Source organism: Furipterus horrens, unplaced genomic scaffold (assembly GCF_987537825.1).
Source record: "Furipterus horrens unplaced genomic scaffold, mFurHor1.1.pri manual_scaffold_12, whole genome shotgun sequence".
NCBI lineage: Eukaryota > Metazoa > Chordata > Mammalia > Chiroptera > Furipteridae > Furipterus > Furipterus horrens.
In genome coordinates, this window is record NW_028327182.1 from 75,938,375 (window position 1) to 75,966,098 (window position 27,724).

General features: G+C 38.5%; 1 protein-coding gene across 1 annotated transcript in view; it reads left to right on the forward strand.

Annotated features, from left to right (window-relative positions):
• The window catches only part of ZMAT4 (zinc finger matrin-type 4), a 332,769-nt gene extending 305,403 nt beyond the window's left edge, over positions 1–27,366 (forward strand). The window contains exon 7 of the mRNA XM_090258117.1: positions 26,061–27,366. Coding sequence (XP_090114243.1) covers positions 26,061–26,076 — 16 coding nt within the window. The 3' untranslated portion in view covers positions 26,077–27,366. The remainder of the gene's footprint in view (positions 1–26,060) is intronic.
• Positions 27,367–27,724: the final 358 nt, after the last annotated feature.

Below are 27,724 nucleotides of genomic sequence, written 5' to 3' on the forward strand. Positions count from 1 at the left end.
CTTCTGTTGTCCCAGTAGTTCCTCTATAAGATTGCCCCAGACTTCTTTATAGCAAACTCTAGTTTCTTGCCCAAATTTGGGGCTTTTGGACTCTCATTAAAAAAGTTGAGTTCTTCTCAGTGTTTAGAACCCAAAATGTTGTGAACCAAACAGTAGAATATAAAAAGTGATCTAGGACAAGCCTCCAAAGAATATCTTCATTCTGAGTTTCCTGTGGTTTTATGCCTTCTACCTGCTCAAAGTCCTCATATTCTACAACACATTCAAAGGTGATATTCAGCCTTGCAGTACCAGAAAGAACATTTTCTGAATTGTCCCAATTACATATGGTCTTTTCACCCTGATTCTTCCCCAGGCTTCCTACTTTACCCAGCTCTCTGATTATTAGTTGCATTTTGTCAGTTATTTGTAGTCAGCACATTACTCTCCAAAGACCATAGATTATAAACCTTGAAAATAAATTTAACTATGCTCCTGGTTGAATGTTCTAAAATCATTCTTCCAACATTCTTTGAGACACCATGGATAGAGTTCCTTAACAATTCCGAATATATGCAGCTCATTTTTCTTCCCTGTTTCTTCCCTGCTTCTGCTCATACCAGTGTCTGGCTAATCTCAATTTAACTAATTAAATCCAACTTTGAGTTACAACATTTGATAAATGCTCTATTTTTAACTGGAAGGTTTTTGTTTTTTTTTTTTCCACAAAAAACAAATACTCTTCACGTACATGGGTGATGCTTCTTTAAATGTTAGCCACTATTATTTCAGTTATGACTTAATGACAAACATTATGAAGATTTTGGGTTTTTTATTCTTTGGGTGAATATTAACTAGACCACTCTATATTGTGTTAAGACTAGCCAGATGGAGCCAGAATCTGGACTGCAGTGAGAATATAAATTTATATAAGCATCATTATAGGCCTATATATCTGTCACTCTTAATAGTTCTTAACAGCAAATAGGAAATGTGTGTTTCTTATATAGCTTTTAGGGTCAAAGAAAAATCTGTCTATTTCATGCTGAGTAGTCAAATACAACTCAAAATCTATAAAGCTAGCTTTCAGGAATGTGGATGATATTTCAAGTTTGCAACAAAATGAGTTCAAAGTTCTACCCACAGCCTCTGGTGCTATTATACTCTTTAGAGCTATATCTATCTGTTCTCTCCCTTATTTAAGTGCCCTTTCTTCTAAAGACACCTAACAGGATAACATGTGCACTGTACTCTTTTTGATTTCTAAAACCATCACCACCAAACTCACTTCTATTCTAAAAAAAGATTGTATAATAACCTTAAGTAGATGAGTTTCAGACCTCTGATTTTATTTCCTTGATAATAGATAAAGTTCAAATAATGCATTCCATTTTATAGCATCTTTCCAGTGCTAAATAAGATAAACTTACTTATAGTTAAGATTTTCATGAGCAGGCAACTTACTAAATTAGAATCTATTGTCCTTGAATGTCTATATGAGAAAGGACACTTTAAATCTCTGTTGTAGAAGGGTTTTCCCAGGTGCTCTAAAGTTTTTCTCATTTTAAATCCAGCCTTAGGTTAGCATAATTCCTACTCTGGGCTGCTGAGTAGAAGAGGCTTCATATTTTTCAGCATCCTCCATACTTCAAAGGTTTGAAAGTCAACTATATAGGTTTCTATTTCTTAGTCTTAGAACCAGATGTCATAACTTCGTTATTCCAAATTATGTAAGAGTATTGCAGGTAAAAGTGTGCCTCCCATGGAGAAGAGAGACCGGGTCAAAATGTAATCCGAGAGATTCATTACAGCCAGGACATTTAGTGGCCAACATCTGTCGTTTCCCTTCTAAACGTGAAGGGAAAGGGGTTAGGCTCTCTCACCAGTATAGCAGCAAAACATCAGCACAAGTAAAATATTTATCAATGCTTTTCAATATATATGTACATTAGAGAGGTATTTTCCATTTGAAATTGAACTCTCAGGAAACCATTAGCAAGTAACTAGTTAGTCAATCTTCTAGAATATGCAAGTGATATTTCTATAATGAATCTAGAGTTCATTTCTGTGAGCAGAATTTGGTTCATTCATGATCTGGAGGTTTGTTTTCAATGAGGCAACGTGTCAGTGGTAAAGAAAATCAGAACATTCATTGATTGGGTAAATAGTTTAGCAAATAATTATTAAGTGACCCACTGTGTGTTAGGTTCTAAATCACTTAGTATAGAATGACAAATTAATGTTTCATTCTTATCCTTAAAGTGCTGATGTAACTTTTAAGTGCATAAACACCAAAGCTTTGTGATTCCAGAGAGTGATCCCTTAACTTTGTAGGAGAGATTACTAGTGGTTTTACTCAGTGATGAAGGTCAGTTAGCACTGAGCAGCTGTCAGTGATGTGGAGTTGGGTGATAGCACAACAGGGACCTGCTGTGCCTTCAGTCATAATGTTGTCACTAGGAATGCAGGCTCCTGGCACAGCTCTTGGTGCCCAAAGCAGCCTGGAACCTGACTTAAGAAAGGAGGAAAGAAAACAGGCTTAGGATCCCAGAGGAAGTCAGGTGTGAACAGGATGAGGCACCTGCCTATGAATAGGAAGTGTTATTGTGTGGGCAGTCATAAGGGCTTCGCCTTCTAAGCCCTTAACCCAAAGGAAACCACTTTCTTCATTCAAAAGTTTATTTGTTCTTTGTAGAGAATTTTTCCTTATATATGGTTAATTAAATATAGTAACACCTGATAGGATATTTTATTGTTATTAAGCGAGGGAAGAAACCAGGAATGAAAATTATGTTAAGAATAAGTGACATTTGTGATCAAAGAATGAAGATTAGAGACATTTATCTGTCCAACCTCTGTTGAAATTTACTTGAATTATCCTTTCTCTCTTTATAACACTTTATCTAGTGTATGCTTTTGGGAATTGATAGCAAATTATTTGCTCCATATGATTCAGATATTCATAACAAGAATGACTTCATTGCTCTAAAACATTTTTTTTTACTACACATGCATGTAATTTCTCTTTTAACCTTGAAGTAGGATTATTCCTGGATCTTTTGAATAAAATGTCTTATCCTGTGCCTACAATGGGTGCTCAAAAGTTAATAGTCTTTCCTTTTCCCACTGTTTAATTAAAGTTGAAGCCAACACAGAATTAGAACGACTAAAATCAATGAAAATCATGAATATCATTCCGAAATGTTCTCTGCTAATTGTAACTTCTTCATTTCCTTTGCAGGATGTGACAGGCTGTAACAGCTGGCCTGCCTTAGGATGTGTTTTCAGGCAATTGATTTATCCTCTCAAAGTGATACACCCTTCTTCCATACATACCTGCTAGCTAATTGTCAAAATTTTCTTTCACCGAGAAAAAATTTACTTTTTCTACTTTCCCATAGAAGTTACAGAGGTGATTGCACAATGGGATATATAAGTGGAAAATACCAGAATCTTACTTGTGAGAGGTTTAGATGAGGCCCTGAGATAGAAATATAAAGGATATCATTAAATGGGTTAGGGAAGGCACTAAAAGGAGGCTGGGACTAGCAAGGTCGAGCTTGGCTTCTTAAGGTACAGGTCCAGACAAGCTTGAAGAAATCACACCTACTTCTAAATACTCTGGATTTATACAAGGACAAGGAAAAAATATATAATTTGATAAGTTAAATATTTTCTTATACGAAAATATTTCTAGATCCCCTTATCATTATAGTTTTGTTACTGTTATTTCTTTCTTTAGCTTAGTGCTCATAAAGCCATGATTTCAAATATTTTGTAACAACTGTAGATGGACTGACAGCATGAGTCACTCACTTTTATCCTTTTGGAGGACAGACGGACTAAGTAGCTTGGCTGGAACTTTTAGTTGGAGAAAGATTATTAGATAGATGATGTGTGGCCTCTGAGTCTGGGAGCTTGGGGTGAAAACGTGGAGAGGGCGCCTTTTCCTTCTACCAGTAGTTATTCGGTAGGAGGTCAATGACAGCCCCTGGGGGGGGGAGCTGACTATGGGGGGCAAAAGTAGGACCTGGAAGCCCTGCTTCTAGCTTCTGCTTCTCAGCTTCCTCCACTACCCCAGCTTCTGACTGGTTTTCAGAGTCAAGCAACAGCTGTATTTAAAGACAGAACCACTGTAGTCTAGTAAGTCATGTCTTTACCCTCTGGCCTCAGAGAGTTGGAGGTGGAGGTCCAATTGTTCCATTCAGAGATGTGGAGGTGGAGAGAGATACATTACCAAGTTGTGCAGAAGCATACAGAGGAAGGAATTTCTTAAGACATAGTTCTAAATATCTTTTTAAAATTTAGTTTAGCACATTGTTTTTTCTTATACATTTTTCACTTTAAAACAATTTCTTTTACTAGTAGAGTTCAAAGGAAAAGATGAATTATATCTGTTACAATTGGATTTAGACAGATGGGGTTATAATCCCTGGCATGTTCCTCTTGTAGAACTCCAATTCTTAAGAATGGTTCAATTCCATTCTATGTCTAGCTGAAATACAGGTAGTTCAAGGATATAGGACTAGTAGTAGTGTGATTCCTGCCTTCAAGAAGCCTAAAGTTTGAATTAGGATACTAAATTAAGAGCTGAGCATAAAAGAACATTTATATGCTAACATATGCAAGTGATTTTACATAACATCACGCAAAAAATTGAGACAAGGGAGAGATTAGCGCAGACACAAATAATGAGAGAAATGTGCTTGGATGAGATGAAGCTGGACTGGGGAACAAGGGTGAATTCAATTTGGGGCAGGCTCAGTTTAAGGGGCCTGAGAATATTCAAGTGGAGGTTCCAGTGGTCATTCAGGTCTATGGATCTGGAGTTCACAAAATAGATGATGGCTGGAGATGCAGACTCTCGGGAGTCATCAGCTCACAAGAGATTATTGAAGTAAATGATATGAGAATAAATGAGAACATTCAAGGAGAGCAATGGAGAAGAGCAAGAATAAACAAACACATTTATGCATACATGTGTATGTGTGCACACGTGCGCACACACAGAATGACAAAGGAAAAGAAGTCAGAACATTTTCTCATAGTGACACATTTTGTATTTCTTTTCCAAGTAGGAGGAGAACAGGACACATAAGTCTTTCAGAGGTGAAGGAGGAAAAACACTTCAAGAAGGAATGCACAGAGCAGAGTAACTGAATTCCAGAAAGAGTTAAGTAAGAAGATGACCAAACAACCCCAGAGGGTTTGTCAGTTAGGAGGTGGTGGTTGATTTTGGCCAGGAGAGTCTTGCTGAAATTTTGAGACCACAGTGATCACAATGACTGGGTTGAGAGTAAAGTGAAGGAGTTTCCCACCAGGGTTTTCCCTGGTGGAGAGAGAGTGCCTTGCAGCCCAGAGACGTTAGCAATAAGAAGGGCAGAAGGTGCACATGGCATGTGAGAAGACAGGGTTTTACCAAAGAGCTCAAAATTAAACAGTAAAATAAATAGTATGTGGAATTTGAGGAAAACCGAACTGGAAACAAAGTTGAGTGCCACTCACTGTGCTTCCTCCCGGTGCCTGTGTTTGTCTAGAACTCAGAGGAACCATTTGATAGTCATTACTGATAGGACAGCAAAGAAGGAGTCAAAGGTGCCTGCCTTTCTCCAGCCTGTGTGATGGAAGGAATATTAAGATTGGCAGGGACTTTAGTAAGTTGACTTTAGACACATTGCTTTTGAAGTTGGTAGTTGGAAGACAAGCCTGGAATACAGATACAAGCCATGGCTTAAGCTGGAGATTTCTGAGTCAGCTAGATAAGTGAAAGTTGAAGACTGGAGACTAGATGCATCCTTCAAAGTAGAGAAGAGGTCAGAGAGAGAGAGAGAAGTGCTACATTTGACCTGAGGCAGCTGTGGGCACTGCTTAAGCGCTCTCTAACGCTGTTGGCTTTGCACTGGATGCTGGAGCTTGAAGTGTACTGGGCAGGATGTTGGAAAGGAAAATGGAAATAAAGCAGGGAAGAGCAAGGGCAAGCTCAAATTCATGAGTGTGAGCTAGAACCTGTGAAGATGACAGGACACTACCTTCAACCTCTGTGAAGTGAGTGTTCTGCGGGGGAATCTGGTGTGTAAGGCACAGAAGCACTAATCTTCCAAGTGTAAAAAGACAAAACCAGAAACAGGCAGGGAAGAGAATTCTAGGAAATATGGTTCAGCCTAGCTACGTTAACATGCTATGAAACCACCAGAGTACACTAATAAAGCTGCTAAATAACCATAGAAGACAGGATATTTAAATGCCAAATGAAAGACTGAAGCATTGTTGAGTTATTTTTTGTCTCTCTTTGAAAAAATATTAAAGAAATCAAAGATAGAGTGACTTCTGAAGTTCCCAATTTTCTCAGGAAGATAAACTTGTTTTATTAATAGATGGTATTCTGAATCTCTTTGCTTTAGGAACATGTTAAAAAAATAAATGGAAGACCATTTCTTTTTTTAATAGAACCATATGCCTTTAATAAAAATATTCTAGACTCACATGTATAGGATAATTAATAACCCCTATGAATGAATTATATCCAGAATATTCAGGAACTAAAATATGACCTGGAAAATACATAACTTTATGAGATTAATTTGAGGTAAAAGATAAAACTTATTTTCTAGTTGATGAGCATATGAAAAAGGAAAACAGTTCTGCTGGCTTAGGTATTTATTGCAGATCCGTCATCGAAAATGGACCATCTGTGATCGGAAGTATTATTATTTATATAATTTGTTCAGGACAACAAGCTATAATAAAATGTCCAATTTCTCCTGGCAAAATTGTCTATTTTACTTTCAATATACATATTTAAAGTGTGTCAGAATTATAGAAGAGCAGTCCAAAGACAATACCTTTGCTGCTTTGTGAATGGGTGGAGCTGGAAGCTTATTAGGTGGCACAAATGTTGGCAGTGGCAGGAAGCCATCTCTGAAGCTGGCACCAAGGCAAGAGTTAGTTGGAGAGTGAGACAAACCCAGGGAAAAAATATATATAAAACTTGCAACAGTCATCAAGTTCTTGCCCAGGTACAACGGCTCCTGCACAATTTCTGTCTGGGAAAGATTATGATAAAAGCTTGGTCACAAAGGGGCTTATAAAGATCATTCTTGAGTGCTCTCTTCTTTTCTGTCAGTATACTTTCCATAAGATAGCTTGTCCAAATGTATATATACAAACACACTATCTGTCTATTATCTATGAATGTATTAGCTACCTATCTATCCGTTTATACATAATCAAATCAAGCCTGATGTTTCCCCTGGAACTCCAGACTCCCTACTCAGATGTCCAATGAGCACCTCTAATTTAACATAATTAAAAAGAGAGCACTTGACTTCCCTCCAAGACCTTCAACCTTCTCCCCACCATCTCCCATATCTTTAAAACAGCACTATCATTTGTCCAGTTGCTCAAGGCAAAAGTCTAGAAGTTAAAACTTGACTCTTTCCCTTCCCTTCCATTCCACATGTAATGTACCAGCAAGTTCTGTGACTGTCTCTACATATGTCAAATCTGCCCTCATCTCTCCCTCTCTATTAGCATCCTAGCCTGTGTCTCCAGTTTCTGTCTTTTCTGCACTCCCTGCAACAGCCTCCGAACTTGCTCCCTGTGGACATGTTTGCTTTTCTACATGCCATGCCTCACACAGCAGCCAGAATAAGCTTTTAAAAATATACCCCATCTTTTAGTCTTCTTCACTGAAAATCCTCTGAAAGCTTCCCATTGCACTCAGAAGAGAATCCAAACTTCTCACGCTGCTCATGGCACCCATGAAATCTGACCTTCACCCAGATCTCTGTGGCAGCTCAAGACCAATCCCTCCCTGCCCACTGTGCTCTAGGAATACTGACTGGCCTTCACTCTGATTTTCAAACAAACAAACATTTTCCTGCCTCAACGTGTGTTTCTTACACTACCTGGAATCTCTTCCTAATGTGTCTTTTCACCAATCACCCAAATGACTAACCCCTCTTTGTCAGTCAGCACTCAGCTTAAATGTCTCCTGCGTGTTATTTGTCACATCATTCTATTTTAATTTTCTACCTACTACTTAGTTCCCTCTGATATTTCTATCTATCTACCCATTCATCTATGATTTCACAAATAGAATAAAAGTTCCAGAGAGGCAGGGATTTTCTGGAACTTGTTCACTGTTATATCTCCAGTGCCTCGGGGGCCAAAACACAGGAGGCATGCACTGCTTTCTAGTGTTACAGACAATGAGAGACAGATACTTTTAATATAAGATGGGAAATGCCATGTCAGGAAAAGCAGGGCATGCTACAGGAGCACAAAGATGGTCACCGAGTTAGCCTGGGAGAAGACTTCCTGGAAGAGGTGGTGCTTGATTTGAATTGTTGATGAGAAGATGTACAGGAAGAGTAAGGAGGTTGGTCTAGAAAGTGACACCACCATTAGTAAAGGCTGTTTTACATCTTTAGAAAAGAGCCTGGAGTGGAGAGAGAGAGAAAAAAATAAATCAACATGAGTTAGGAGTTAGAGTAAGCAGTCAGAGAGAGAGAGAGAACTTATACTATAGGTAAGAGAAAACTTATCCTATGGGTAATGGAGTCACATTGAAGTGATTTTAGAAATATCACTTTGACAGCAGATTGGAAAAGTCTAGAGACAGAAAATTATTAAGGAAGTCCAAGCAAGACTTAGGAATGATCCCACATCATACCATGTCAAGTTATAGCTGCAGGAATCTCAGGAAAGATATACTAAGACTGAATTATAGTAATTTTGATACTTTCTTGTTATTTTGATAGTTTCTTGTAATTTTTCCTCACTCTCAAGAGTCCTTATCTGAAAGCTGATAACAGAAGTTATGTCAGTGGATATGATAATTAAATGAAATAAAGTATGTAAAGTTACTTGTGCACTTCTTGACACAGAATGAATAATCAATCAATAAATAATTTTTATCTTCCTTATTAACTAACACAGTCGTTGGTTTGGAAATAGGTTCATGGGGAGAGTATAATATAAAGAACTTATGTTAACTTGTAATTTAGAGCTCCTCAATTTATACCATCCATAGCATTATCTATGAAACCTTAAGCAATTCACTTTATATCATATCATTTATAAAACACAGAATAATAATTTTCCAGGATCAAGTGACATCAGGGATAAAATGTTATATGAATGTAAGGTGACATTATTTTGGTCCTCAAAGCTAGCTGTAGCCAAGGCATGCATTTTAAACTGGGATGAGAGTCAATCATGGCTTTGGAGATATATATATATATATCTCCAAAAGAGATATGTGTGTGTGTGTGTGTGTGTGTGTGTGTGTATGTGCATTTTATGGTTCCAAAGTTGATGGCACAACAAACTCAGCAGCTACCTTTAAACACAATATGTTACTTCTAAGTATCTCCAAAACATAACAATGTCTATTTCCTCTATATTAACTCTCCATTGCTTTGTAACAAATTATCCTAAAAGTAAAGAGATTAATTAAAACAACAAATAGTTGCTATGTCACAGTTTCTGTGAATCAGGAATGATTCCAAGACATAGTTATCCAAAAGCGTGACAGAGCTGAAGGACATGCTTTCCAGATAGTGCTCTTTCATGGCTATTGGCAGGAGACCCCTGTTCCATACCACCTGGCTCTCTCCTCATGAGTTGGCAGATAACTTTTTCTGGAATGATAAATCCAAGAGAAAGAATAAGAAGGAAGACAGCACCTGTGTGACCAAGCCTCCAAAGGCATGCACTATTAATTTTAGGTTTTTTTCTATTTGCTACAAGGGAGTTAAGTGCAGCCATGCTAAAGACGAATTGGGATGGAGTCTAAGCTCCTCCTCTTAAAGGGAAAGTTATGAAAGAATTTGTAAAAATATTTGAAAGCCACTACATTTCTCTGTAGTCAAAGTCAAGGAGTGGTCCCTGGGGTCCCCTTGAACATCAGCACAGCATGTGGCTGCCTGTGCTGGTGATATACTTAGCATGGGGAAGACCTATCTTCCTTCCACAGGACCAGGTCAATCCGCTTGCTCAACTTTTCCCAATAGTTTTATTTATGTTTATTTATATGTTCCAATACACTATCTTTAAAAAAATACAGTGTGTGGCAAATGTAGGTGTTCCATAAATATTAGTTCAATTTATTGAAAGATTCTGAATGCAAACAGTTTATGGGGTCCTTTCCAGGGGACAGGTTTTTGTAAGCCGTAGAGGGACAGGATGTGAAGGTTCGAAGAATGGGAACATGGATGGAGAAGAAGGCAAGAGTGGCAAAAGGACAGAGAACTGGGTGCTTCACATAGCTTTTCACCTGCACGTGTCTATGAAAGGCTAGACTGCAAGGCCTGAAGGTGGACTCAACTCGCTGCAATAGTCGCAGCAGCTTGATTGGTGCCAAGATGACTTAACAGAGTGGAAACTACATTGGGGAGATTTCTCAGAGCTTACAAAAGGAAAACCATTCTTAAATATGGAGTAGGAAATGCAGCCCGAAAGAATGAGTGGGTTCAGCAAGAGCAAGAGAGGGTTATTGTAAGAAACCTTTTCAAGTAGATTTTAATTTTAGAGAAATACTGAGTTGTAAATTTGTCTCAGACATTTAAAATGCATTAGATGCTCCTACAGCCCTGGCTGTTGATTCAGCGAGCATTTATTGAGCAGCAATTGTGTGTCAGCCGCTGTTCTCATGGCATGCACATTTATTATCTCATTCAGGCCTCACAAATGCTGTATGGGAAGCTTTATTATTATTCTTTTTTTTTAAAAAAAGGAGATCACTGTTCTGGCAGCTTGTTCCTTGTTCAAAGTCACATAGTTAGCAAAGGGAAATACTGAGATTGGAATCCAAGTTTTTAAATTTGATTATATCACAAATTTCATTTCCTAAAATGAGAAATTGCAAATGAAGATTCATCATGGATTAAATAACATTTCTTAAAATATAGCATCTCCCTAAATAAAAGACTGGTATGGTAAGCTATAGTCTAACTCATTCCATGAAAAGTACCATTCTCTTAACAGCACAGTTGCTTTTTAAAAAAAATATCTTCTGCAAATTCACATCTTTCCCATTCAGAGATAAGACTGTATGTTCCCCACAGCAAACTCATCTTTCTCCAGCCTCCAGGCTACAACCAATGCATCTTCTACTGCATAACATCTAATAACAACATAACCACTAAAACAGTCCCACAGAGCAAAGTTAAAAATTTTTCAAATACTTGATTTATAATTGTACTTTTAATTGAAATGTCTATAGAAAAATTTAGTCTTTTTTCTTTAACAGTCCTCATCTATTAGCATTTGCTCATTCTCCATTATTTCTTCAAGGAAAGGAAACATTTCCTCTTACTCCCTGGTGTTTCTCTATGACCTTTGATTTCTACTGCTGCTCTCCACGCACATGTGCTATCCATTCGTGCATTCATTCACTTAATCAGTGAACATCATTCATTCACTCTTTCCACATATATTTATTGAGCATCTCCAGTCACTGATGAACTGTTTTTGGTTGTGGGCTAACCACTGTGCTCAGCTCTATGGGTACAGAGATGTTATGTAAGACACTATCACTAGAAGAAGCAAATGCAATATAATAGAAGGTATGATGACATTTTATATAGAGTTCATTGGAGACATGTGGCTATTAACATCTCTAATAACAGTGCTATTATTAGTTATAATATATAATATACTGTTATTACATATGATGCATTGTTTTACCTAGGGGTCTGTCCTAAGGTATCTTGTAGAGGAGTGACATGTCAGATAAAGAGTAGATTTTCACCAGATGATCACTGTGTTAGTCTGGGACCAGGTCCTCTGAGATGGAAGTGCTAAGAGAGCACTCAGTGGGCAAAAGCAATATTAGGTAGAATTGTGAGCAAAAATGGGGAGTGATCCAGGAGAAACCGGGAAAGCTGTCAAACTACACATCTGAGTGAAGGAGAGCAGGAAGGAAAGTTGGGGGAAGTCTCCTGACTACTGTGTAGTCTAAGGAAAGCAAGACCATTGGGAGATAAAACCATTGTCCGCCTCAGGAGAATTCCCTGCCTTCCAGAAAAGATGTGCCTTCACGTCTTGGCTGCCCAAAGTCATAGTCCGGGAGGAGCTCTGGAGGAGCAGTCAGAGCTCGGCAGGTGGGACGCTTGGTCAACAGCGCCCCCTGTAGGTGCAGGTCGGTGAGGCACATTCTCAGGCCTACCGTATCTGCAGTGAAGCCAGCACCCCAGACTGAGAGGGCGGATTAAACAAAGGCTTTGCCTAAGGCAGTTTGGTGCCTTTTAGGGGAACTACACGCTCAATATGGCTGAAGGAGTATAAGGTGCATTTTGGTGGGGTAATAAGCAAGTGAAAATAGTAAGTACTGAGAAATAATTCCAGAGATGTTCAGTAGCCACATCGCAGTCTGATGTGTAAGTCTAAAGGATTCAGGCAATAAGAAGACATTGGGGGGTTTAAGTAGAAAAGAGAACTAATAAGGTATTTTTTTCCCCCGCCAAATAAATCAGTGGATGGATCAGAATTTCATTAAAAAAAAAAAAAAAGTGGGGGAGAAAAGTTGGAACAGCTTATCTTCTGAACTGTCACAGTAACCCTGGAAATGCAGAAACTCAGAAATGCGTATGAAAGAAAAATTAAAGTCACTTGATCACCAATTGTGCGTGAGGTATCTTTGATTCCCATGTTTCGGGCTTGCACACTAGATGGTGGAGATATTTCCTAAACTAAGGACTGCATGAAGAGTCACTGGTTTGGGGAAAAAAAGTTTTTTGCAAACTTCACCAGCCATATTGAGCTATCAGTCCCATTCTCATCTTTGTCTTTCTCTGTTCATTTTGGGGGAATCCATCCTTGCTGTCTTGGTGCAGACATGTGGAGCGACTCTGCAGATATTGATCAAGAGCCCTTACCGTTGGACAACTGATGATGGATGGATGGATGGATGGATGGTGAAACATCATCTGACTTTCTTAACCCACCAAGGCAGAAATCACCCGCAGAAATCCTCAGAATTGCTAGTAAAACATTGTGCTTTGACCCCAAACTTCATCTCTATTATTTAAGGTTTCATGACATTAATTCAAGCAACATAAAAATTTCTAACCAAAATTGTGCTCAGAAATCACACTGTCTTGAGGCAAATGGGAAGACAAAGAAAGACTGTTGTGATTCTCTGTGGAGTGTGAAGAGGGCTTTAGAATAACATTTTTAAAGTATCTACCTGTCCCAGGAGATGCGCATAGTACTTTGTATTATTTTTACTGCCTCTTCTTTTCCCTCCTTCTCTTCTACTCCATCCTCCCTCTCCCCTCTTCTTCATCTTTGTCTTCATCTTCTTTTAAGTCACTAAATCCTTAATGATCAGGTCACTCCTTGATTCAAAACACACTAATCGTTTTCCATCTTCTCCACCAAAAAAGCCTAAGTCTGTACAATGACCTGCAGGGCCCTACCCACACCTAAACCTTCCCACTTCATTTACCTCTTGGCCCTCCTCCCACGCCTCTCACTCCTTCCCTCAGCTCCAGCCACGTTGACTCTGCTACTCCTTGGAGACCTCAAGAAGGTACTTACTGATGCCCCTGCCTGCTCTTTCCTCCCAAATGTGGACTGGCATATGGACTGGCAATTTTTTACACATGTAAATGGCAAGTTCTCTGACCGCTCTTAACTGCACCTCTCGTTCCCACATTCTCCATATCCCTGCCCTGATTTTTTCCTTCATATTCCCTATCGCTTTCCAATATACCATGTAATTTACTTATTTTTATTCGTTGCTGGTCTCTCTATATTAAAATATAAGGCATGGATTTTGCCACTTTGATTTTCTGCTCTGTCTTCAGCACATTATAGTAGTGCTTGGCTCTAAAGGGGCAAATATTAACATCCCAGTCATAGATGAGATGACTGGCTTGAGGAAGCTGAAACAGTTTCCCAACTCACATAATTAGTAAATGACCAGACTTAAGTTCAAATCCAGACCTGTCCGGCCTGAAGACCCATGAACATTCTTTTCACTAAATTGTACTTTCTTTTCTTTCCAAATAGCCTGATGACTTCATGTAATCCAGGGCAGCTTCCATACAGGGAGTTTCTGCTTCCTAAACTCTGAATTTTGGTCAAAGTGACCAAGTATGAGGGACCTGTGTGAAAAGCCAAGAAAGGAAAGAAATGAGATCAACAACAAAACTGTGAGGGTTTGTATACAGGAGTTAAATGACAAGTTCTTGGGATCACTGGAAATCATCTTCCTGACATCCAGGCTAGATCAAACCCCCAAACTATGAGAAAACCAGTGACAAACAGGAGTCAGCCATGGGTTCCATTTAGATGGAGGCACAGATGCCTAACTAGAGTTGCTGTTTATTGATGTAATTGCTTGGCTGTTCACAAATGGGAATTCATCAAAATATTGCAAATGATGCACCTTGAGAAATGTCACTCCTTATCATGATTGCATTTCCATATTTTCCCATGTTAGTTTGGTGTGTGTGTGAAATGCTCTCAAAATGTAGACTGTACCAGACCAGCCCGTGGAGGCAGGGTATGTCTGAGTCTGCTCCGAGCGTCAGGCAGGAGCAGTGCTGAGACATGTTTCAGTGAGACTTTTATGCTCTGCCCACAACCTACATTTCTGTAGCAATCAGTTAGGAGCAGGGCACTTCCTATCACTTGCAGCTCACTGGGAGCCTTGAGGATCCCTTAGGTCCAGCTCCCTTCTCCCTTACCTCTCTGTCAGTCACCAAGGAGTAAAGGTCATGGGCTGGAAGCAGATAATTATGCTGCCTCAGGAATTGGTGCTTCCCTCTGAGGACCGTTGGAATGTAATTCGTTTCTTCCATCTTTCTTCTCAAGTATTAAAAAAGGCAACAAAAAAACTTTCTTCCGTAGCAGGACTTGCCAGCACTGGATGGGAGCAGTCAGCATGAATTTTAATCAGAGTGTCTGTTTTTCAGCCCTGGATTTCCCATAATCAATTTCTTTTTGTCTATTAATTAAAATGAATATGTATGGAGTTTGAGAATTGATTGATCTTGACACCTAGGAGACCACTCAGTCACATTCAGAGCTGAGCTGGGGTGTATTTCTCCAAAGAGCGTAACCTTATGTAAGAGGTACATTAGAAGATGATTTTTTTCTTGTTAAAATGATTCACCCTGTGGTTCTTTAAATGGGTCAGCTAGCGCTATAAATTAATTTACGCAAAAGGGAGTCAATTTTTTTTTTTAAGGAACACATCTATTTAGGAGATGAGATGCACACATATTCTCCTTCCATTGACCTTTCTTTTTACTTGTACCTCAGGTTTGCTCTGCTCTGTGTTTTTCTAGCTGCTGCACCTCACTTACCTTTTTGAGGTGTATGAAGGAGGTCATAATACAAGGGGATGCCCACCTGGATGACTCATTGCCTTGGCCGGTAACTTCTGTGATCAGAAGAGCCCTATGATGATGGGATTTGAATAGGGATATATAATTTGTTTTCCTGCTATGCTCTGGTGAGGGGGTTTCAGCATTTCAGGGTACCACTGGGATCAGAGGCAGTCATTCTTTGGTTGTTTTTCTCCTGCTTGGTACTCTATAATAGCACCTTTCCGCCCATTTAATGACTATTAGTTTCCTAGGGCTGCCATAACGAAGTATTACAAACTGAGTTGCTTAGACAACAGAAATTTGTTGCAGAGACTGGAAGTCCAAGATGAAGGTGTCAGCAGGACCATGCTCCCTGTGAAGGCGCTATGGCAGGTTTGGTCCCAGGCCACTCTCCTCGCTTCTGATACATATCTCCCTGTATACACATCTCTGTGTCCAATTTCCCTTTTTATAAGGACACTGGTCATATTGGATTAGAGGCCCAGCCTACTGCAGTATTACCTCATCTTAACTAATTACATCTGCAATGACTCTATGTCCCAATAAGGTCCCATTCTGAGGTTCTGGAGGTTAGAATTTCAACATATAAATTGTGGGATTGGGTTAGGGTTGGGTGAGACATAATTCAATGCTTAATACTAATCACTAGTTATTTATTGTTGCTTAACAAATGACACCTAGGTTTAGTGGTTCAAAACACCAACATTTATTATCTCACAGTTAGTATGGGTAGAGAATCCAGGCATGACTTAACTCTTCTCTGGGTTTCTCCTAAGGCTTCAATCAAGGCTACACTAGGGTGAATCTGCTTCCAATTTCACTCAAATCTTTGTTGGCAGGCTCTCGCTCCTTTTAGTTGTTGAAATCAGGGCCTCTGTTCCTTGCAAACTACTGGCTAGAGGCATTTCTGAGTAGGGGCAATTCACAACAACTTTTGGCAAACAAGCCATAGGTTAACAGTGTGGGAACAAGACGGACATCACAGCCTTTTCCTTACTCTTGTAATCATACTGTCCACATTGGTTTGTTAAAAACAAGTCTCCAGATTTAGCTCACACTCAGGGGGAGGGCGTCACACCAAGGCAGGGATACCAGGATGCAGGGACCCTTGGTAACCACTTGGGAAGCTGCTCACCTTGGCCTGCCCGCTTAGTCACCCTTCCTTTTTCATGAAAGTTAGCCCATTTTTACACCCAAATACTTTGCTTGGCCTGCTTCTTGCCAGTAGAATTTCTGTGTCTACTGGTCTCTTTTTGTTTTGTGCTATCTCTGCTCCTTTCAATCTAAAATGACAGTTTCTGCTGATAGCATTTTCTCAGAAACTTTAGGATTTTTGTGAATCTTACTGGGGTTCACTGCGCTAGAAAAAGGTCACATCCACAAATCTCTTATTCTAGCTCTGCATCCCACAGAGAAGGCTGAGACAATGCTCTTAAACTTCTAGAAGCCCTACTGTTCCATTGCGGGACACCCCTAATCTCTTCAAAAGCCCCTATGGGGGACCCAGTAAGAGTCTGATCCTTTCCCCTTTTTAAAGTCTATGCCAAGGGTGATGCAGTCTTAGCTAGCTTTATCTCTAGACCGCATTTTCCTGATAGTACTTGAAAGCCATGTCTTAATTTTAGCATCTTTTGCTGTCCAGAGAGACTGAGAATTTTTAAAATCATCAAGTCTTGGTTTCTTTCTGTTTAACAATTCTTCCTACAGTTTATTACTTTTGCGGTTTACTCTAAATGGCAAGAAAAACCAAGATGACACCTTAAACACAGCTTGAAGAACTCCTCAGCTGAATCAGCAAGTTCATTAGTGGTGGTCAAGACCAAGCTGTGATATACGAATAGCCCCTGCCATACATAAATGCAAATCCTCCCTGCGGCCTCTCCCTGCTCCTTTCTTCCCTTCCACCAATGGCTTCATTGCCCTTCACAGTTCCTGACTACTTAGGCCAAAGTTTTCAGCACCCCCAGCCTGACAAACATCTTATTTCCAATAGGTTAAGTATATTAGAGTCAAGTCCTTGGACACTTTGGAAGTTCATGGTGATAGAGATTTATCATATAGGCAAACCAATGATAATGTAGTCAGATAATATATTATTCCCACTACAATATGTCAATTAAAATGTATAAAATAGCCTTTAAGAATTAATAAAGTCACATCATTATATAAAGTTATTATTGTAATGATTTAAATTTAAATAGCTTTGCCACTAGTTTTACCATTTATAAAGGATTTCGTCAACCCATTTATTTTTCACAAAAGTCCTATGCAGCAGATAGCCTATCCTCAAATTAGAGACTAGGGAATTGGGGTTCAAAGAGGTAAAGTCATTCGCTATTAATTATATGACTCAGATTGTGTCAACTGGCACCAGGATCCCAGGCTCGGTAGCAGTATTCTTCACTCTGCATCATAGATATCCTACTGGGACCATGTGGAGGGTGTAGTTCTTTAGAGTGGGATGTCACAGTCAGTTTTTACCAGGATGATTCCTAGATGTGACTGAACTGTCTCATCATTGAGCTTGCCTACCACACACATTGCAGACATCATCGTCCTTCCCGGTATGCACCTTTTTTGTTTGGGTTCAGACCTGGGTATCGGAAGGGGGCCGCTCTAGACCACCACCTCCCAGAAATTCTCCTTGAGGACATGCTGACTTCCTTAATCTTTCCTTGACCAGTCACCACATTTACAAGATAGTTTGGCTCTGTTTGAAAAATGCACTGATCACTTTAAGTAGTGGATTCAGACATCTGCTGAAAGGTTTGGCTGTGTTTGCAGTTGGTGTTGGTTAGCAAGTGAACTCCGAGCCTGGAGGAGAAAAGAAAAGAAAAAGAAAACTTGTACAGAATCTTCTCTATCAGTGGATTTGTCATTTTGGAGTTTGTCATAATTTAGATGGGACTGACAGAAAAATGCTGAACTTGAAATTGAATGGCTTAAAGGATTAAGTCTATCTCTGCCTTAGTGATCTTAACCCAGCCACAGGGTTTCAGCATGTCAGAAGTGAAGGGGCCTAGAGAATAACTTGGTCTGTTTCTTCATAGAATAGATGAGGAAATTGAGGCTTGGGGAAATGAAATGACACTTGCAACGTAGCCAGTTATTGGTAGGTCCAGGCCCAGATCAAAATTTAATGCTCTTTCTGAGTCCACTTGTTTGGTCACATAATGTTTTGGGGTTTTGATAATAATATAAAAATTGTCAAATAATTTGTTATAAAAATTGCATTATCATGTTACTTCTATTTTTACCACCAGCAGGCCAACCAGAGTACCAGACATAACTGGCTTTGCCTAAATCAGGGTCAAGGTAGCAGAGTAAGTCATCTTAATACTAATGATAAAAGACAACATTTATTTGTTGTTTCATATGTACAAGGTACAAAATACTTTCATGTATTAACTCATTTAATTTTATAGCAGCCTTTTGAAATCTGTACTATTGTTATATCATCCCATTTATGGATCAGGAAACTGAGGTAGTGAATTCCAGATCTGGGATTTGAGGCCCGGCCTCTGATGGTAGAACTCACTCCCTGACCCTACTGAACTGCTTCTGCCATATGCTCCACTAGAGGGAAGTTCCTGGCCTTGCCCCTTGAGCCTTATCTGTGCCTGCCCCCCACAGCGTAGGGTGGGGCTCTGTCCACTAAAGCACAGAAGCAGAACTGGATAAGTTTGCTAGTGCAATAATGCAGTGCGACTTGGCACTAACTGGAGTTAGCAGAGACTTTAAACTAAATGATAAGGGCTCAGACCTCCACAAGACCACCCTCCTTCAGACACCAGCTGCAAGCTTTTGGGATTCCAGACTGTGTCTACTCTTCTGACCAAGTGTCTACGAATTCCAGGTTTCTCACTGCCTCCTCAGTTTCAACAGTTTACTATAAGGGATCACAAAACTCAGGATGGTGCTAGACTTATGATTATAATTTTATTATAAAAGACAGAAATCAGGACCAGATAAAATGTATTGGGTTAGGCCTGGAAGCATCCTAAATGCAGTTTCTGTGCCTTCTTCTTGTGGAATCAGGAAGCACCCCTTGTCCTCCTGGCACATTCATGTGTTCAGCAGGCAGGTAATGCCACTGAGCTTCAGTGGCCAGAGTTTTTGTTGGGGTTTTGTTACTTAGGCCTGATCAATGGAATCACTGGCTGATTTGACTGAACTCAATCTCCAGCCTCCTCCCCTCACAAAGGTTGAGCTAATATTGAGTTAAAATCTTAACCCTCTAATTACTTGGTTGGTGTTTCCAGCATGGTGAGGCCCATCCTGAAATTATCTAAGGACTCACTATGAGTCACCTCATTAACATAAACTATCAGGGCCCACCATGAATAACAAAGACGTGCCAATCAACTGGGAAATTCCCAAGGGTCACACACCTCAAGAACCTGGGACAAAAACCAAATAAAGTCTTTATTATGTAACAGCTACATCAGAAATTTTTCTTTCAAGTGATTAAGAATAAGGGTAAGGTCACAAGAATCTCTACATTTTTAGTGGTTCCTTCACACATTCATGTGCATTATCTCATTTAATCTTCATGACACTCCTTTGCAGAAGACATTATTGATGCCTTTGTTTTACACATGGATAAACTGAGACTAAATAAAGTTAGAAATATTGTACATGAATATGAATATCCAACTAGTAACAATTGGTATTGGAGTTTAAAACCAAGTTTTCTAACTTTATATCATGAGCCTTTTAAATCTATTGGAAGAATGGTAGAAGATAATAATAGAGATAGAGATACTTTAAATACTTAATTGTTTTTCTTCTCTGAAAGAAGACATTATTGATGCCTTTGTTTTACACATGGATAAACTGAGACTAAATAAAGTTAGAAATATTGTACATGAATATGAATATCCAACTAGTAACAATTGGTATTGGAGTTTAAAACCAAGTTTTCTAACTTTATATCATGAGCCCTTTAAATCTATTGGAAGAATGGTAGAAGATAATAATAGAGATAGAGATACTTTAAATACTTAATTGTTTTTCTTCTCTGAAAATGCAGGATAAGAATGAACTTTCCCAGGATAGTACAGGAAATGAGGACTGTGAATATCTGGGAGTTAGGCTTCTTCTCAATGTGGCAATAGATTTCCTCTCTTGTTTTCTTTATGTGTTTACACGTATTTGGGGAAGGTTATGCATTGATTCTGTGTCAGACCTCATCCAAGAATTGAACACACAGACAAAGACACAGTCCCAGGCTTTTCTGAAGGGGAGACAGATGGTAAACAAAAGATTGTAATATAATGTGGTTTGAGAAACAGTAGAGGGAACGGCTTAGGAGGGGGACTTAACTAGGACAGGGTAAGAGGACGAGGGAGTCAGGAAAGATTTCCTGCAGGAGATAAAATAACAGACCTCCAGTTGTATGAGTGAATGAAACAGAGGTTCTGGACTCTTTTATCTGTCTGGAAGACTGATATCCCTTGTTGTTTGCATCTGCCTTAATGGTGGCTAAAACCCCAAGGTAAGAGAAATAGAGTCCCCCAAATAAGAGGCATCAGCTGTGAGGGTGCAGGCCTTGGTAATGCTGAGAAATATGGATGCATCAGGGGCTTCATCGAGTTTTTCATCTGTAAAATGAGGACTTTGGGCTTCCCTATAGTCCCTGGTGTCCCTCTGCCTCTAACATTTCATTATTTTGCAATTTTATGAAAAATGTTTTGCAAAGCAAATGAATAGTGTAAACAAGATTATAAAGAAAATGTTTGCCTTCTTAAGGGAATAAATTGTTTTCAAGCACATCGGGAGCATTAATTTGCATATAAACAATGCAAGTTCTATGTGGAGCGGAGGAAGTTTATTTTCTTAGGTGTTTTGGTAAGTTAATTGCAAATTGTTTTTGTCAATCTCTCTATGTATATGAAGAGTGTTAGGACTGCATTTATTTTGAATATCCTATATTTTGAATATTCACAGTTTCTTGAATGTTCACAATATTTAACTGTTCTCTGAATTTTCTTAAATTATTTCTTCATTCAATGGCTATAACAGATGGGATTTATTTTCTCAAGAAGGATTTGGACAAGTTCATCACATGTTACCCAGCTATCAGAGATGTTGACTGAACATCCCACTTCCAGTCATCTTGGATTGGCATATACAAAATGTCTAATTCATCTTTCTCCCCTATAACTTTGAGTGCTTCCCCCTCCCCTTATCAATCAGACTACATAGACTTCCACTAACAATTAACATTTTGCAAGTATTTTATTTGTTTAGAGCATTACTAGAGATTTGGGTGTCATACAGAGATTGCACCATGCACAGAACAAAGCCATCTTCTGGTTCCCCTCTGTCCACATCTCATCCCCTGCTCCCACATTCTCTTTCTCTTCTCCCCTTTCTTCTCCATGCCCGCCCACCCCCCCCTTCAGTTCCCCTGCCATTCACCCTTCTCGGAAGCAAAACATATTCACCCCTTGTTGTAAGCATAACAATTTATTGATCACTTCCTATAGCTTGGACATATTCTTGAGGCTTTGTTTTCTACTTCCAAGTGGCTGCTCGAAGCATTCCAAATACATTTTGTTAGGCCAGGGTAAGTTCAGGAAAGGACATCATAAGGAAGTATGCTTCAACTAAGAGGGATGTATAAAGCTGGCCAAGTAAAGGCTTGGGTGATAAGTTTCCCAGGCAGAAGGGAGAGCCTGTGCAAACCACAGAAGCATGGGGAGCCTGGCAAAACCTCAAGCAGTTCTCTGTGATTATGGGGGTGAGGGGGGTGACTGACAAAAAGATGGAGTTGGAAGAGAAGGCAGTGGTCACATTACAAATAATTTTGGTATATTCTATTTTCTGCAGTAGGTAATGGGAACCTAGAAAAGCCCTACAACACCAATGGGATAAGGCAGTTGAGCTGGTTGCAAAGATGCCAAATAGACTAGTGCTATGACGAGGGCCTGGAATAGAGCAGGAACTGGGGGATGGGGGGTAGGCACAGGAAGTGACATATTTAAGAGTGAAATAGGAAACCAATAATTTTGTGGTTGATGAAGGCAAAACAAAATAAGCATAAGAAAACACTAAATATTTTTCTTAAATTCTTATTTGCCAAGTTAGGGAATGCAGGGGGGGAAAAGAATAAAAATTGGGAAATGTTTAATTTTGGAAATTCAATTTAATTTAATTTGGTCCTTGGATGTCATTCATGGCACATCGCAGGCAGTAGGATGAACAAATTGGAAATTATTACTGTTCAGCAACATGTCTGCAGAAAATGTCTGACATAACTCCTCCTAATCTAACAAGTTCTGGCCATATCATTGCATATAAGCCATGGGCCATGATTTCATTTTTCATGCCACTGTAAACTTGCTCCCTGGTTATCAGGAACTAGGCTTGGTAATGGCTGAGGATGTTCTGTTTTGTTTTCTAATTGGTGTATCACACAGTTTAAGTTTAACACGGGGCAAATGCATCAGTAAATTTTTCTTGAGGTACAATCTTCAAAAACACTTGATCAGAATGCTTTTCCCACACCTCGGTGCTATTTCAAGAAGACTATACACGTTTCTGGTCATTTTAATTTAATTTAATATATGCAATAGATGTTTCAGTAACTCAGTTTACCATTGGGTTTACTCAGATTTTTTTAAATAGCTTTTTTCAATTACAGTTGACCTTTAATATTATTTTATACCAGTTTCATGTGTACAGCATAATGGTCAGACATTTACATAATTTACAAAGTGATTTCCCCAATAAGTCTACACCATACAGTTATTACAATATTATGACTATATTCCTGATGCTGTACTTTACTTCCCCTCGACTATTTTGTAACTGCCCGTGTGTACTTTTTAATTCCTTCACCATTTATTTTCATTTCTGGTCAGTTTTAATGGTGAGAACAGTTTAGTTTTAGTATTTAAAGCTCCTTTTCAGGTATTAAGAAGTTCTTACCAGTCTACATAAGCCAGTTTGGAGCATCGTCCTCCCTCTCTGAACCTTTCTGGTCAGAATGGAGAAAGAAGTGACTAAGAAAAAGAGGTTTTTTTAAAAAATTTAACTGGTCCTGCAAAGGGATTCTCATTTGACCTGGGGCCTTGGAATGCAAGACCTGCCCTGCAAGGCCATCACGTCCCTTTGGGTGGCAGGAGCCCTACCTGCTGGAGCTTACAGTAGTTAAACATGGAAACTTCTCACAGCTTGCTGACATGAAAACTTCTTTTGGAAGGTGGAGGCACCCTTTCCAAATTGTTCTAAGATTTTTCTCACTGCATTCCAAGACCCTAAGAAAAGGCCCTTGTGATTTTTAGTTACGTTTTCTTTTTTGAAAGTGAAACAGAAGCTATGTTATCCTCATTATTATGATGATTTATCTTGAAAATACAGTGAACTCTGTGAGTATAAGTGGTATGTGTACAGTGCGATGGAAATTGGCTCTTCATCCCAAATCAAATTGAAGACTCCTTGAGAACAAAGACTGTTTTTCACCACAAACAGAAATTATATAATGAATTCTTTTTTTCCCTATGCCTTTCTTCAATTTTCTATTTAAAGAAATTTCTGAAAATACATGAATTATATAGCTTATCTCTCAGATGAAAAATACTTTTCTCCTGGGATTGGATGGCTGCATATTTATTAATAGCAATAAAATTTTCCACATTCTTTTATATCAAATGGGATACAAACTACAATATAAAGGAGAGTTTCTAGCAATAATAATAGTCACAGATGAATAATTATAAAAGCTATATGGAATTGAAGGGTATTTTAATTTGTCGTTACTTCCTTCCACATGTTCAGAAAGGATCTGAATAATTATTTTGACTATAAAAAGGAAGAGTGAGATATTCTTTTTTGTTATGGGATTAAGTTTTTCAAATACCACTTTTAGAATAAGTTAAAAAAAGAAAACAGCTCTCCTGGTTTCCTCTAATGATGTAATCATGACTGAAGACCACTCGACTGCAGATGCATTTGGTCTTGTTACTATTACACATGGGTGCTGCACTTCAAACTCACTTTAATTTGAAAAGTGTTCATCTTTGCAGTTAGAGAAATGAGATCATAGTTATTTGTTTAGTGAGACCTTTCAACCTTTGTGTCACATGAATTCACGAAGATGACAATCACTGTAGAATTTTCTTAGGTCATGACCCGATGGTAGAAGAAACTGAATATGAGATTCTAAAATAGGATTTTTCTTTTCATAACTGTTTAAAAGTAGCTGTCATTATTAAGGTCATTCCAAGGCAAAATTTCAAAGCTATTTATACAAAAAACAAACAAACAAAAAAAAAGCTAGTGGTCTCTATTTTCTTTTGGTCTGCATTATACCAATAATATCTAAATTCTTATTTGAATTTTTAAAATATTTTATTTTTAAGATCTATTTTGCTAAGAATTTTTTGGGGAAAGGAAATGAAATTTCAAGATATGCTGTGTGCTTTTAGGTGAGTGATTGAATTTTCATTTATTGGATTTTCCACTAAGATATTTAGATCTTAGTGATGAGGGACAGGAAAATCTATACAAAGATTCTAACATGCTCCAGCACTTTTTCCACACTCCCTTCTAGAATATAAGTTTAGGGTTAATAGTCAATTATTAGAAAATACTGCTTTTAGCAGTCTTTTATTTTTTATTCTTACTGAGGACACTTTTTTTCATTGTCTTTTCTTTTTAGAGAGAGAGGAAGGGGGGGGATAGAAAGAGAGAAAAACATTGATGTGAGAGAGAAATATTGATTGGTTGCCTTCTCATCTACGCCCTAACTGGTGATTGAACCCACAACCTGGATATGTGCCCGGACTGGGAATTGAACCTATGACCTTTTGGTTTATGGGGGTGATGTTCCAACTAACTGAGTCACACAGGCCAGGAATGTTTTGGCAGTCTTAATGCAGCCAGAGGACATCTTCAGTAGTGTGAGAGAGATCCCCTGCACATAATGTCAACAAGCTCTTTTGCCTTCTGATTCTGATCTTTCCCAGAGTTCAACTTTCACTCCTTAATAGACATATGACCTTGTGCCATTAACATAGCCAGTTTAAGGCTCATTATTCTCACTTTTAAAATGGGGAGAATAACATTCACATTAAAGGTGGTTGTGGGGATTAAATTATCATGTAAAATAAAATGTGAAATTCTTGACATATAGTAGGCATGTAATAAACGGTAGTATCTGGTTGCTACCATTTATTGCATGCATACTATAAAAGAAAACTAAAAAAAACATTAAGAATTAGTTCACTATTTTATTCACATCAACACTTTTTGATAGTAAAACCAAGAACATTTTATTTTGATTTATCTAACAGAAAATTCTGAATAAATAGAGAATGAGGTTTATGATAATTTGAAATCTAAATGCTATAATGTTCTCCCTTCCCGACAAGAGATTTCTACAAGTAATTATACCTGAAATTTAAAGATAGGTATATGCAATGTGCCACAAATAAAAATTAATTTTTTATTTTCATTTTAAGAGCTTTCAAAATGAACTTAATGTCTGGATTGACCATGTAAAGATATATATTTTCTTCTATATACATGGGATGACATTAGTAATAATTGAGTTATTATATACATAAATTATTTAGAACTTAAAAGACATATAAATTTAGCTTTATTTTAAGTTGATGGATAAAGTGATGTAGGGTGGGGGGGGAGAAAGGGGTGTGAGAGAGAGAGACAGAGAGATTGGAATATGTAATTATGAAAGAAGGTAAGACTGTGTTCCCTTCTGTCTTATAGCCTGAAGAATAAATAGTGAAAACATCAATCAAGAAATGAGAAAAAAATCAGGATTTCTATGCCGTGGAGAATTGCATATCAACCACCAGAGGAGTCTTTCTTGAACAATGAACATTTCTTACGAGGATTCACAAATTAACATATGACTAATCTTAGTTTTGGAGAGTAAATGAGCTTTTTTTTTTCTTTCTTTTTTTAATTTTGTGGTAAGCTGTGATGTGTGGATGGATTTTTAAATTCTTTCCTGATAATATATTCAGCACATGTTCTAAATCATAACCCCAGAGCAAACAGCAGGAGCATCATTTGAACTTAAGGACAGTGGAAAAATCTTTGTCTTCAATTTATTCTAGATTTCCTTAACCTTGAAGTTATTCTAGTAAATCCCCAATGATTGAGATGTAAACCACCTCTATCAAGAAACAAACATTATTTTTTCATCATTTTGAACATGACTGCAACATGCACCGAACCAGAAAGAATCATTATTAGTAGAAGATAAATAATGAATGCAAATCCTGGTCCTTCTCATTTCACCTTTAAAAATGAGAGCCAGGTTTGCTCTCTAAACAATGAGAATGAAGACAGTAAATAAAAGAAGAATCCTCATCTCTGCTCTCTGATCATTCAAAGAACAGTTTCTCAAGGTTAAGCCAAGTCCTTTTTGCAAGCTGCCAAAATAATAGCTTAGGAAAAGAATTAGTTTGCCTGCATGATGATCCTCTTAGGCAAAAAAGTCTTCACAGCAGTTGACCTTGATGAAATGTTTTCCCAAAGGCATCCTAAAGAGGAATTATGAATCCCAGAATGAGAGAGAAGTAAATAAATATTTCTTAGGAAGTTGGCCTGACTTGTGGGCTTTAATGTGGGGTACCAATGCTATGGAAAAAAGTAAATTCTGAAGAATGACAGCTTCGCCTATTCCTGTTTCTCACTGAAGTCTTCTTACTGAGCCAAGATTCAATCACTTTGGAAAAAGCACCAGTGACCAGTATGGCCGACTGGAACACTTAAATCTCTGACGGGGAAGGTCTCTGAATGTAAATCATAAAGCTCTTTCTCTAGGGTTAATTCTTCTCCACTAGGGCTGGATTTGGTGTCCTACAGGCTGGCTGTAAAGCTGCAAAGCTGGGCATTGAGCTTCTATTCATGATGCTTCTCAGTGCTCTGCCTGGGGTTACCCTTTGTTCATTGTGACCACAGGCAATTGATCTCCTGGTATCAGCGTTTCTGGTTGCCTGTTATTTTTCTACGGAGAGCTGAGGTGGTTACAACTCAGTGAGCAATAAATGAAATGACTTAGAAATGCAGAGTGTTGTTATTAAGTTATTTGAAACTGGGCACCATTCCTGGAGGAGGGCCCACTCAGGAGGGACCAGGGTGGCCAGGTTCCATGCCTGCACAAAGGAGCGGCCACCTCAGCCACAGCTGTCCTGTTGGAAGGAAGGAGTGTTTGATGGGAAGCAACCTACTTTGCTGTTTTGGAAAGCACACAACAGAGCTACAAACCTCCAATGGTGACTTTAGTTCATATGTGTAAATTACGGCTTTATTTGTCAATTCTGCTGTAAAATAAGCACTGTCCAAGTTAAAGAAAATGTCTTTGTTTTCTTTTGTGTTTAGTGAGTGAGCTTCTGCTTTTGGGTGTTTTTGTTTTTGTTTTG